The 12150-nt window shown below is 29.7% G+C and overlaps 1 protein-coding gene across 1 annotated transcript; it reads left to right on the top strand.

The window, feature by feature from the left end:
- Window positions 1-2284: 2284 nt before the first annotated feature.
- LOC122271359 (ankyrin repeat and sterile alpha motif domain-containing protein 1B) lies at window positions 2285-10785 on the top strand (the record flags this gene model as incomplete). The annotated part of the gene is given in 3 exon segments (XM_043052341.2): window positions 2285-2664; window positions 7242-7322; window positions 10629-10785. Coding segments are annotated over 3 exon segments (342 nt in total), but the record flags the coding sequence as incomplete, so codon positions are not given.
- Between the last annotated feature and the right edge of the window lie 1365 nt (window positions 10786-12150).

The raw sequence follows: 12150 nt of genomic DNA, 5'->3' as shown, positions 1-12150 counted from the left end.
TACAAACTCGGTCAAATATTATATTGCAACATATATACTACCAAACCAAAGGAAATAATTATGGACAATTTAGGGGGCCTTCAAAAAGGCATATGCCTTTTTGAAGGCCCCCTAAATTGTCAAGATAACCATATTATATAATATGGTTACCTTGACAAACTGAAGAGACTACTTAAAAGGTTGTTATAAGTCAGTCAGGTGGACGGATATAGTTAAGTGGTGCGACGAATTGGGTTGCTACATGACTCTGCGATCTAGGCTCTAAGCATTTCCAAATATCTTGGCGAATACATTTAATAAAGAAATATACTTTGGTTGCTGGTTACTGGTACTTTTATTTACATCGCACTAGAACTGCACAATGGCCTATTGGCGATGGTCAGGGAAACATCCCTGCGGATGATCCGGATACATCATACATACATCATATCCCGTTTTACAGTAAGGACACATTCACACACCGTCCATTCATCCGCAGATCTTCATTTTGACCTGTACCAGAGCACGACTTTGAGGAGTTTGTGACCCCGAAAGATTTAGCTTGCACCAACAATCATTTCGTATGCGGGGCCATTGTCTTCGGCCATTGGAGATCGAACTCACGACCCCTAGAAAATAGGTCAAACGCCCTATCAGCTAGGCTATCCCTGCCCCCAAATTTATTTTGACAAAATATATTGTATTTTTATGTTTTACACTTGTAAATACATTCGCGATCGCAACACTCGAATACGCCATCTGGGGAGAGACCGGTTTCATGCCTTTAGCCCTTCCTTCTCCTCCTCTTTTCAGTTATATAGGAATGTACTACGATATTTTCCCTTTTCTTAATATTTTTCCTTTTTACTTAATAAAAATATTTTCTAAAATTTCCGTGATACTTTTCTTTAGAACTATGTTTAATGTAGTTTTCAGTTCCATATAGTTTTTCAAGTTAAAAGATTTTAATCTATATGAAAATCAAGAGAGAAACTAACGTATTTCCTTCCTCTATGACTTTCCACACGCTAATGGGGAAAGCATGTGAAGTGTTGCCATAGGGAAAGAGTTCTGCTCTACGCCACCTGCAGCCCATTTCGATCGCCAATACTGGGCAAATAAATTATATTTTCACATTTTGATCGGAAAAAATATTTTGCAAATTAAGTTCTCATATTTCATTAGGAGTGAACGAATTCAGTGTTTCGCATTTAGGGGGAACGATGTTTGATATGAGTTGCCACAGAAAATATATAGTGTTTTTCCGTTTTAAAAATTGCATTAGTCTTTTCCTCCTTCCTCTTCTTTGCCTAATTAAATGTGTAACCGTAACGTTTCGTTTACTATTTGATGTTATGATGGTTTTGATTTCTTTAGGCAGAGATATATTACAAAACAAACCACTCACGCCGAAATAGTTCAGAAAAGTGACACGCCATTTATAAACTCCACTTTTGGCGCTAGTCTTAGAAACAGGCTTACTTTTTAGGGCATTTTCCTATTCTTAAAATGGTAATCAAAGACTCCCATTGCTTAATTTCTTCAATTAAAAAATAAGTAAGAAATATTCGATCTGAATATTTTAAGATGTATCTTTAATATCACTTTCTAAAAATACAATGCAAATATTTTTTTTTTTAGAACAATAAAATAAATTTAAAGTTAATGAAAATTGAGCCTACTGACCAAGAGATCGGGGGAGCGATCCTCATCATTGACACGGGAACACTTATTTCGTACAATCTTTCTAAGTATATTTTAAACTTATAAGTATTTAACGCTTTTTTTATTTATGTTTTTCATTGCAAATTTATATAGTTTTTTTTTGTTGAAAAAATACCTTAGATTCTTGAATGAACTCTCTCTTTTATAAAAAAAAATTATAAAATATCTTTCAGCAAAACACTTGTATCTCTATATCTTGCTAATGCTCACAGAAAGAAGTGCAAGTAAGACTTATTTTGCAAACCACAAATAATTTATTTGTATGTAAGAAAAATTCTTAAAATAAAAAGTCTCTTCCTTAGCATGCACTTATATATAAGTATACTTAAGAAGAAAGTATAGTAGTTTTTTTTTTTTAATAATTCGTCAGTAGAATAGTTTTAGAATAACATCGTCATTAGAATAGTTTTTCTTTTTATAAAAAAAGAAAAGAAAAATAAACTATTCTAAAGATGAATGTGAGTTTCATATACAATACTCGTTAAAGGGAAACAATAATCTTTTATAACTATAATTGTCACTAGATGGCAACATCATTAGAAGCAGGCTTCTCTATTTCAAAATAGCATGCGTTTTCAAAGCCTAAGTGGTACCTCCTCCTCTGCTCTTTTTTATCTCTAGGTTATGATGTCGCAAAATAAAGTTATTTTAGATAATTCAATTTCGGTTTAATTTATTTCTACTTAATTGTCTCGAAATTAAAGACATTATGTAATATAAACTGTTTATTGACTTATTTATATTTTTTTTATTTTCGTGTGTAGTTATGTGTCATTTTTTGATTTATAAATCAAAGTAATAACATTGAAACCTGAAATGAATTGTGCAATAAGTGGTAAAAAGATTTAAACTGGAGATGGGAAAAGACCAGGAACTTTTGGAGGCTGCTAGATGTGGCAATTTAGCTGTTGTGGAGCGTATATTAAATCAGCGAGCTAAAAAAACAGGACCACTTGCAAGGTAATTTTAATATTTGTAGAAAGCAACTTCCCGAGCAATTAAAAAAAATAAAATATACTGGTCACTAACATTAAGTATTCGCATATCTCAATGCTTTTTCTTTGATATAATGTTGATGTAGAATTTTTTTTTTAATATTAAACTAGTGGGGGGATAGTTCTGGATGTTGATACTCCAGGTCAAACTCCACAGAAAGATATCCTTTTTCACATCTTCTCCAAAATAAAACCTGGCGGGGAGATTTCCGTATCGAGATCAGTGGCAGAATAATCGCCAAGTCTTGGCAACTTCCGGGCAGAGGCATGGGAGAAACTCAAAAAAACATCACAGAAAGAGACTAACTCGAAAGGTATAACACGTAACCACCCCTGATCAAACATCTATATGTTTTTTTTAAAAAAAATTGCAAGTTTGAAATCTATTTGGCACCTTGGTGATTATAGTTGGCGCAACAGATCGCATTATGAAAGTATCCCCAACCTGGCAGTGGTGCTTGATAAACTGAAAAAAATAATAAATATTAAAAAAGAGGACAAACTCTATGTGTTTTCTCTTGATACCTCCCTCAGATGGGATATTTTGTATCATGTTGCTCCTACTACAACCAAAGCACCTAATAGATTTTAAGCTGGCAAAATTTAAAAAGAAACAAAACCAACGGGATTATTTCTTACGGGACAAACGAGCAACTAGATTCAAGAGTCGCTGCAGTTGAACCAATATATTTCAAAACTGAATCCATATTGTAATTAGAAATTAATTGGACAGAATTCAACTAAGCGAAATGTTTATATACATTGTTGCAAAAGCTGTTTCTTTCACTTTTTGATTTTTCTTTATGTTTCTATCAGTCATTTATGACTTTTTTAGTTATTATTAATCATATTATTGCTTAAAATGGATTATAATGCAAGTGAACTTTGAATTTCATAGGGTTGCAATATTTGATTCCATTTTCGCATCAAGAGTAGGCATTGCAAAACAGTTGCCTGAAGACTATTATTTAATATAGATCTGCAGTTATTTATGAAATGCATGTTATAGATCAAAAAATGACTGAAAAACAAGTGGATTTTGTATTCAAAAGGGTTGCAATATTTGATTCCGTTTACGGCATGTGGTGAAAGCAGAACCAGTAAAAATGCACCAAAATTGGTTGGTGAGCAGTGGTTGGCAAAATTGCCATGTATCCGGTGCTAGTGAAAAACAAATCTATTCTGAAATGACTTATCATAAACAACATTATTTATTTGATTTTGGAGTTTTATATCTACTAACATGACATTGGTTAATTTTTTTCTTTTGGTTATCAACCAAAGCAGAAAACCCCTTTGAATTGCTCACAATAAATGCTTTAAAAGAGGAATTATTTTTGTTTGTTATAACAACTGAATTATAAAAACTCCGTGAAAAAAAAGATTATACTATTTCAAATGCTTGACCACTTGTTTTAGAATTTCACTGTTAAAAAAAACTGCTTTACCCTGAATTTTCTTTTTTTTTCTTGCGAACATCATCGATAATAAGTAATATTTGCCACTGTGGTGTTTATTTTAGATTTGTCATTGTGCAGAAGGAATGATTGATCATCATCATAATAGTTGGCCAGACAGCCCACTGTGGGTCAATGCCTTCCTCTGAAGATTTCTGAATAACAACTTCTGATTTATTTTTGATCTCCAATTCTATTCAATAATGCCACTGAATCAGCCCATCACAACTGCGGCCTTCCCCGCTTTCTTGTTGTAGTGCAGGGGTGTCAAACTCAAAAGCAAACTTGGGCCAAATAAACAATGCTTAACTTTAAATGGGCCGCAAAAAAAAAATTTAAAAAAAAATCAGTGTTTACGGAAACAAATATTTTTATTTTGAATAGTACATTGTAATAAGCATATATAAAGTAAAATTATTGTTTGATATTTGACATCTCTTCTCTGCTACTATCTTTCCTATTTTTGAAGAAATTTTATTGGCCGAGACTACTTTCAAAATTGACCCAACGAGAGCTATTAATATGGTCTCGGACAGGAGATTTATTTTTATTCATAACAGAAAAAAATTGCTCACACTGATAAGTACTTCCAAGCATAGAAATAATTTCATATGCGAATTTTCGAGTATTTTCAAACCTTGACGGTAAATATTTGTAAAATTCAGGCACACCCACTTCAATGAACTTTGTCTTCAAATTTGAGTAGCACTGAATCTCAATGACTTCCATTTGCATATTAATGGGTACTGAGTCTATATTTATTAAGAAAATCGAAGAAAACAAACAAAATTTATCTTCCAAAGAATTAAAATCTTTAAACCTTGTTTCAAATTCTGTTCTAAGATTTGAAATTTTTTTTTGCGTATTTTTGATAAGATGCAGTATCCCTGGAATGGCAGGTGCCGCAAGCTTATTAGAATTTGACATTTTCGTGTACAATTTAAAATAATCCGTATAGTTTATAAATAAAGTATATTATAATTTTATATGCTAGTTTCCTTTCTAATTCACATTTCTATTTTATTTTTACTTTGCCTTGGATCTATTGACTGGGTCGCAAAAATGTTCATATGGGGCGCATGCGGCTCGCGGGCCGCGAGTTTGACACCCCGTAGTGGGTCTAAAAAGCAATATCTTTTTTTTTATATTGTCATCACTCATTCAAATCACATGGGCGAATTCATTCTATTTATTTTTATGTATTTAATAATATCAGGTTGTTTATAAATCTTGTAAAAAGTTAAATCTCCTCCAGTTATTGTTTTCATTTACACCACCAAGTATACTCCACAGAATCTTTCTTTCAAACAATTGTGATACAATTTTCCTCCAGTTTTGGAGGGATAGAAATAATCAGGGAAGGAGAAATGATAAGGGAGAGAAATAATCAGTTAGATAAGAGGAAGAAAATATTGACAAATTTAAGACTGTATTGGAAATAGATATTGTAATATTTTCAAAAGCATTTAACGTATTAACAAGACATTTTTAAAAATATTCAGAAATTTTTAAAAATATTTTTATTGTATTTTATATTATTTAATGCTACATTATGTTGATTAGTATAGTGTTAAACTGAAAGTAATTATGTTAAAACAAATGCAAAAAAAAGTTATTTTATTCTTTATTTATTGTTTAACCATTTGTATTCAAACATTCTTTCAATACTAAAATATTATATATGTAATCTATATAAATGTAGTATTTATTCCATTTCATCATTCTGTTATTTTCAAACATAAGTTAAGTGAAAAAAATTCATTTCNTTATTCTTTATTTATTGTTTAACCATTTGTATTCAAACATTCTTTCAATACTAAAATATTATATATGTAATCTATATAAATGTAGTATTTATTCCATTTCATCATTCTGTTATTTTCAAATATAAGTTAAGTGAAAAAAATTAATTTCCAAGGTTTAATTGAAAAGAATAAATTGCCTTTAAAATTTCATTTTAAAATTATTGATTCAGATTAAAAAAATTTTTTTTGTATTGTAAAATTTTATTAATATCAATGTTATAAATTATATCTGCTAAATAATGATATTATTAATCTTTTCAGGACCTTGATCACATACATGTGATCGTGTGATTATCCCTACACGGTATCATTTATGAAATGAGCCTTTTTTTACTCTAAAGGCCATGATTTTAATAGGGTACCCTTGTATTCACTCTAAACTTGCTGTCCTGGGGAAGCACTTCTTTCCCCATTTGCCGGTCCTCTAGGGGTTAATGTAAATAATGCTGAAATATTACATTTTTATACTAAAGACAAGCAAGGAGGAAATGATGCTTGCATTACTGAAATTAAATTTAGATGTTGAGTGTTTATTTGCATGTTAAGTGGAATTGTAAGGTATATTTAAAATGTTTAGTTCTTCTTTTTTATTATGTTATCTTATTTATAGAATAAAACTATATATTTTTTAAATGCTTATTGAAGGATGACATTAATTAATAGTTTAATTAAATTCTATGAAATACTTTTAAATGGTTTGATTACTTTTAATTTGAGGCTTAAAATATTATTTACCAGGGACTCGGACCCAAGAAAGTTTTGATGCTCTAGCTTTGCTAAAGTTTTAGATTCGCTAAGACTTTGACAATTTTACTAAATGTCTAAGTCATCCATGCATTTGAGCATACTTATGCATACTTATCCATGTTTTTGAGTTTTAGATTTTTATCGGAAATTTTTATTAAAACAAATATAATTATCAGCTTGTACTGAAAATGCTAATTTTATTTCATTCACAGTTGATTTATTTTGCTCATTCTTAAAAAAAGAAATGAATCTAATAAATCATTACAATTGTACTTTAATGCAAAGAATACTTTTTTTTACAGCAACTTGGCTACCAGAAATCATTACAATGTGGCAGAATTCTTGAATGTCTGCCAGAGCATGAGAAAATTTAGAAAACACAGCTCAGCTCCCTATTATTTTCTAAAAAAAATCTAGTTTAAACTAAAAAATATGTTTTTCTTTCTTTTTCTTTTTTTTCCATAAAATTAAAAGACATTTTAAAATTTTTTTTCACATGTAAAAAAGACACTAAAATTCCATATATTTTTCAGTTTAAGACGAGGACCTGGTCCTAATGTTCAAGATAACAATGGTTATACCCCTTTACATCATGCTTGTTTGAATGGCCATGCGTAAGTTTTATTGATACTTTTGCTAATGGTTGTTTTAAAACTGAGTGTTTTGATCAGGAGGTATTTTATAATATTAATTTTTATTTGTAAATAATATAGATCAGAATGTTCTGATCAGAAGAGAACACAGAAACTGCAAAAACTAGTTTTTTTAGTGTTGAAACTGTAAGGCATTTCTTAATATAATTCATTTTGCATATGTATTCTGCTCCTATTTGACAAATAAATTAGTTTTTGATGATTTCTCCCTGTTCATATTGATCAAAATTTATCAAGTTTTTTTTCTTCTCAATTACATGAAATACATTTGTGGCTGCTAATGTTAATATCTTTTACTCCATTTTTTTCCTTAATTCTAAAAATATCTATCTATATATATTTAAAAAAAAAAAATTCAGGTAAATTGAAATAAAGAAAAACAATGGGTAAGTTATGTTTCTTTTCTATCTCATTACATAATACAAAAGTCCATTATAACATAAATTCCATGAATATAAAGCTTGAATGAATGTAAAATTAAATTAAGAAAATAAATAAGTAAGTAAAATAAGTGAGTAAAATAAATGTAAGTTAAATACTTAAATTTAAAGAAGGTTTAAAATGATTTAAATTAAAACAAAACCCTTACAGCTCAAAATAAGATACCAAGATAACATTAATAATAAGATAACAGTAGGGAATATATTTCAACATTGAAACATTTATTTTAAATAAATTGTAAGAGGTTTTACAAATCTTAAATATTTTGAAAAAATATTTTTTTTTTTAAGCTACAAAAAAATTGAAACAGAATCAAATTTCGAGAGTTGTAATATTGTTTTAAAATATCAGCACTTTCAAAATTACATGGAAAAATGTAGCAATAACTGCCAAAAAATCTCTTATAATTTTATTATTGTCACAAAGTGATTATTTTAATGCCTGGTTTAAGACTCTTGTGTTAAAATAATTTAGTATTAAAAATGTTAGGATTTTTGTAATAACCTAGAAAAGCGTAGTGATAACTGTCGAAAAAACTATCAGAAATTTCTTTGATTTTCGATGAAATGGACACAAATAAAGCCCGTCAAAAGGTGATGTATTTAATGACAGAATTTGAAATTCATGTCATAATTGCGTGTTAGAAATATCAAGACTTTCAAAACCTTGTAAAACTGCATAGCAATAATTGTCGAAATAATGATTAAAAAATAATATGGGTTTGTGATAAAATTGGCACGAATAAATCACGTCCAAAGTGGTTTTCTAACAGAGCGATTTGATACTTGTAATTCGTAATAATTTCATGCTAAAAATATCAAAATTTAAAAAACCATGTGGAAATGCCTGGCAATAACTGTTGAATAAAGGATTAAATGTCATCTGGATGCACACTTGTACAAATAAAACATGTCAAAACATGTTTATCTAAATACACCATTCAAGACTTTAAAGACATTGAAACGCAAGGGCGTCAGCAGGAGGGTGCACATGCACCCCCTGGCTTTTTTTTAAAAACAATTAAAAAGATATAGAAAAGAAATTTTGCAATAAATTTTTTTTATTAAAAATATTTTTATTCAAAAACAAATAATTTAGTAATTATTGATCCATAAAAATTAAATTATTTAATCAAACAAGAATTGTAATTGTTTTGTTTGCTGTCCAAATCTGTTTATAACTTTTTCAATGAATTCTGAGTCATCTTTGATTCTTTTCTACACTGAGCATGCACAAACTACTTAATCCCTCGTGAGACATTGTAGACCGATTCAATGTTTTAATGCGTCACATTGTACTAAATGTGCGTTCAATAGTGCACGTAGTAGCTGGAAGAGTTTGGCCAATTTTGATTGCCTCCGCTACAGCTGGATAAAATGGTGTGGCCTCAATAACTAAATCGATGTATTCGAGGGATTCTTAAGCATTTTCTCTATTACTCCACATTTCGTACCACGTTGTAGCTTCAGTGATGAAATTCGGTGAGAGCAGATCTTTATACATAGAATATATCAACACAATAAAATACCAATGTTAAGCGTGCACAAACACGTTAATATACGAAACTACTGTTTGTAGTTATTTGCGTTTCAAAGGCAGAGCTATGTCAGTTCCATCAATACAGTTTCTCGTGGCAAGATTTGCAAGTGCAAGAAATTCATACTTTTTTTTAAATATCTTGTTAACAATGAAGAAATGTATCTTGAAAAAAATTAACAGATGAAAGTATATGTAATAACAAAACAAAATGTAATAACAGAATATTTTTTTTTGAGGGTTGCACCCCCCTTTTATATTATTCTGCCGGCGCCCTTGTTGAAACATATTTAAAAAATCAAGAGTTTTGAAACTACGTAGAAATCCATATCAATAATTATCAAAAAATTATAAAAAAGTCATTATTTAGGGGGATATACGAGCACTTGAAGAACGTCAAAAGTGATAACTAAAATTTGAAATTTGCCTATCATAATAATATCGTATCATATTAAAAATATTGGAATCTTTTAAACTATGTATAAATCTGTAACCTAACCTATAAAACCATGAAAAAGAGGGATTGAAAAAATACATTGATTAAATGTAAGAACGTCAAAAAATTGAATGCGCAATTTCAAATTACCGATTTTTTGTCCTTAAAAAAAAAGGATATAATTTTTTTATTCTTTTTAGATGTTGCCACGGGCCACTCATTGGAAGTTATCCGGCCACAAGTTGTGCACCTCTAGTATAGCTCATAGCTACCCACGGCAAACCTCTACATGTTTTTTTTTTAAAATTTAAAGTTCAGAATTCATGTGATGCTTTGGCGATTGTAGTTTGCGTAACAGCTATAATTGCCTGATTACTATATGAAATACAGTCCCATATCAGGATGTATGTTTACTGAACATGTCAAATTTACGAACATTTTCTAACAATCAGAATAAACTCTTTTCCTTTCTCTAAAAAGAATTGCAATATTTTTTTGTAATGCTTGCAATCCATTACAAGATCCTATGTATAATTTTTTTTACATCCTCTTTCTGGATTTAAGATAGCTTAACATTCATTATTGATTTAATGAACAGACTTAAAGAATTCTGACCTTATTTAATACTTTTTTCAAGCTGTTTTTAAAAGATCATTTTTGATATGTCAGGCTGACTAAATGTGGAAAAAAATATTTTTTTCTTTTCAAATCACTCTGCTTCTCTTGGTTTGAGATTTTCTACACAGTTATTTTTTTTTAGACTTTTATAATAATGCACATGCTTATTTAATTTTTTAGTGTCTGCTTACCTAAAATAATGCCCGAATTTTTATTTATACTTTATATTATTTCAGTGAAATTGTTAAGTTACTACTCAGTTTTGAAGCTTCAGCTAATATTGTTGATCATAAAGGCTGTACACCTTTACATTTGGCATCTTGGTCTGGAAATACAGACATAGTGGAAATTCTTTTGACTCAAGGGCCATCTTTCCCTAGTGTTAATCATATGGTAAGATAAACACATATTTTTACAGTTATAATAAATTTATTAAAAAGTGAAATTAAGGGTTACGTAAATAAGGGTTGTTAGTGAAAGTTTCGAAAAAACTAACATCCAGGGAAATATCTTACTTTGGTCTTATCTCTTTTGCAAAGTTATTTTATTTTGCCAGTCTTTAATACCACAGATTTAACTGGATGAAGTTACTGTTTTAAATATAATTAGCTTGAAAGAGTCACATGAAGTTATCAAGTTTTTTACCACTTCCCAGTTTTGACCGAACACCATTCGGGTACTTGAAAAGGGGCCTTCCCTGTTTTGCCCAAGCGCCGCTTGTGGACTGATTTTTTTTACTCTATTGCAATGATTGCCCGAATTTTTTGTTTATTTTGTTTACAATGTTTCTAACAGATGGCTCTGGTAGTCCAGTAGAGGTATGATTGCAAAAGGTTTTGGCACTTTTCTTTTACGTGGGAAAAGTGAATTTTGTTTTCACTATCTTAGTAGAAAGGCCAACTTTAAGTAAAAATGCAATTGTTTTTGCTCTAAATAAAAATTGAAATTATTTCATAAAATCAATAATTGTAATAGTTTTGACTCTTGATTTGAGTTTATATAATCGATTTTAACTGACATTTGTTTCTCAAAAATATGCTTATTTTTTGACCCAATTTGCCAGAAATAAGACGCTGTTAAGCGGTTAATATATTTGTGTCAATTATTTATGTATAATGGTAATCAAAATAGTTTTAAACCAAATTTGTTATTGAAAGATTAAAATAAAAAGAATAAATTTTGTTACTGCTTTAAATATATAAATTAAATCTTCCCAGAAAACAGGAGAGTTAACTGTGTATTGTGTTGTGGATTACACTAGCCACATGCAGGTATAATCAAATTGAAAATAAACATAGCTGACAATGTTTTCTATTAAATGCCTTTATATGCTTAGCATTTAGAGTGACTACAATGTAAATCTGATGATAAATGGCTCATGAGAAAAGCAAACAAGCTATATTTTAATACATCTTGTGTATATTTATCCTCCTTTGTCACTGGGTGGTTAACAAAAATGTGGGTGGCAAACTAACTTGAGTTTCCGAAAAAGGATAGGGTATACTTTGTACTAAGCTAAGTTGACTAAAGCAAAAAAGAAATGTGAATAAAGTACAAATGACACAGAAATGGGCACACTATAGTTTTGGTTCTTTAGACAAAAATCTTCCTCAGGGTCGTAAAACACCAAAAGATAGTAGAGAAGTAAAGAGAAAAACAGGTGCAAAATGATTTAACTAATAAGGACAAAGGAACAAATTTCTGCAAGGTAATAAAAAAGGGATATAAGAAAGAGGTGTGAGGGGATTTGGTAGAAAC

This window comes from Parasteatoda tepidariorum, chromosome X2 (genome assembly GCF_043381705.1).
Source record: "Parasteatoda tepidariorum isolate YZ-2023 chromosome X2, CAS_Ptep_4.0, whole genome shotgun sequence".
Taxonomy (NCBI): Eukaryota; Metazoa; Arthropoda; class Arachnida; order Araneae; family Theridiidae; genus Parasteatoda; species Parasteatoda tepidariorum.
The sequence above is the reverse complement of the archived record's forward strand: the minus strand, read 5'-3'. Positions and strand labels throughout refer to the sequence as shown.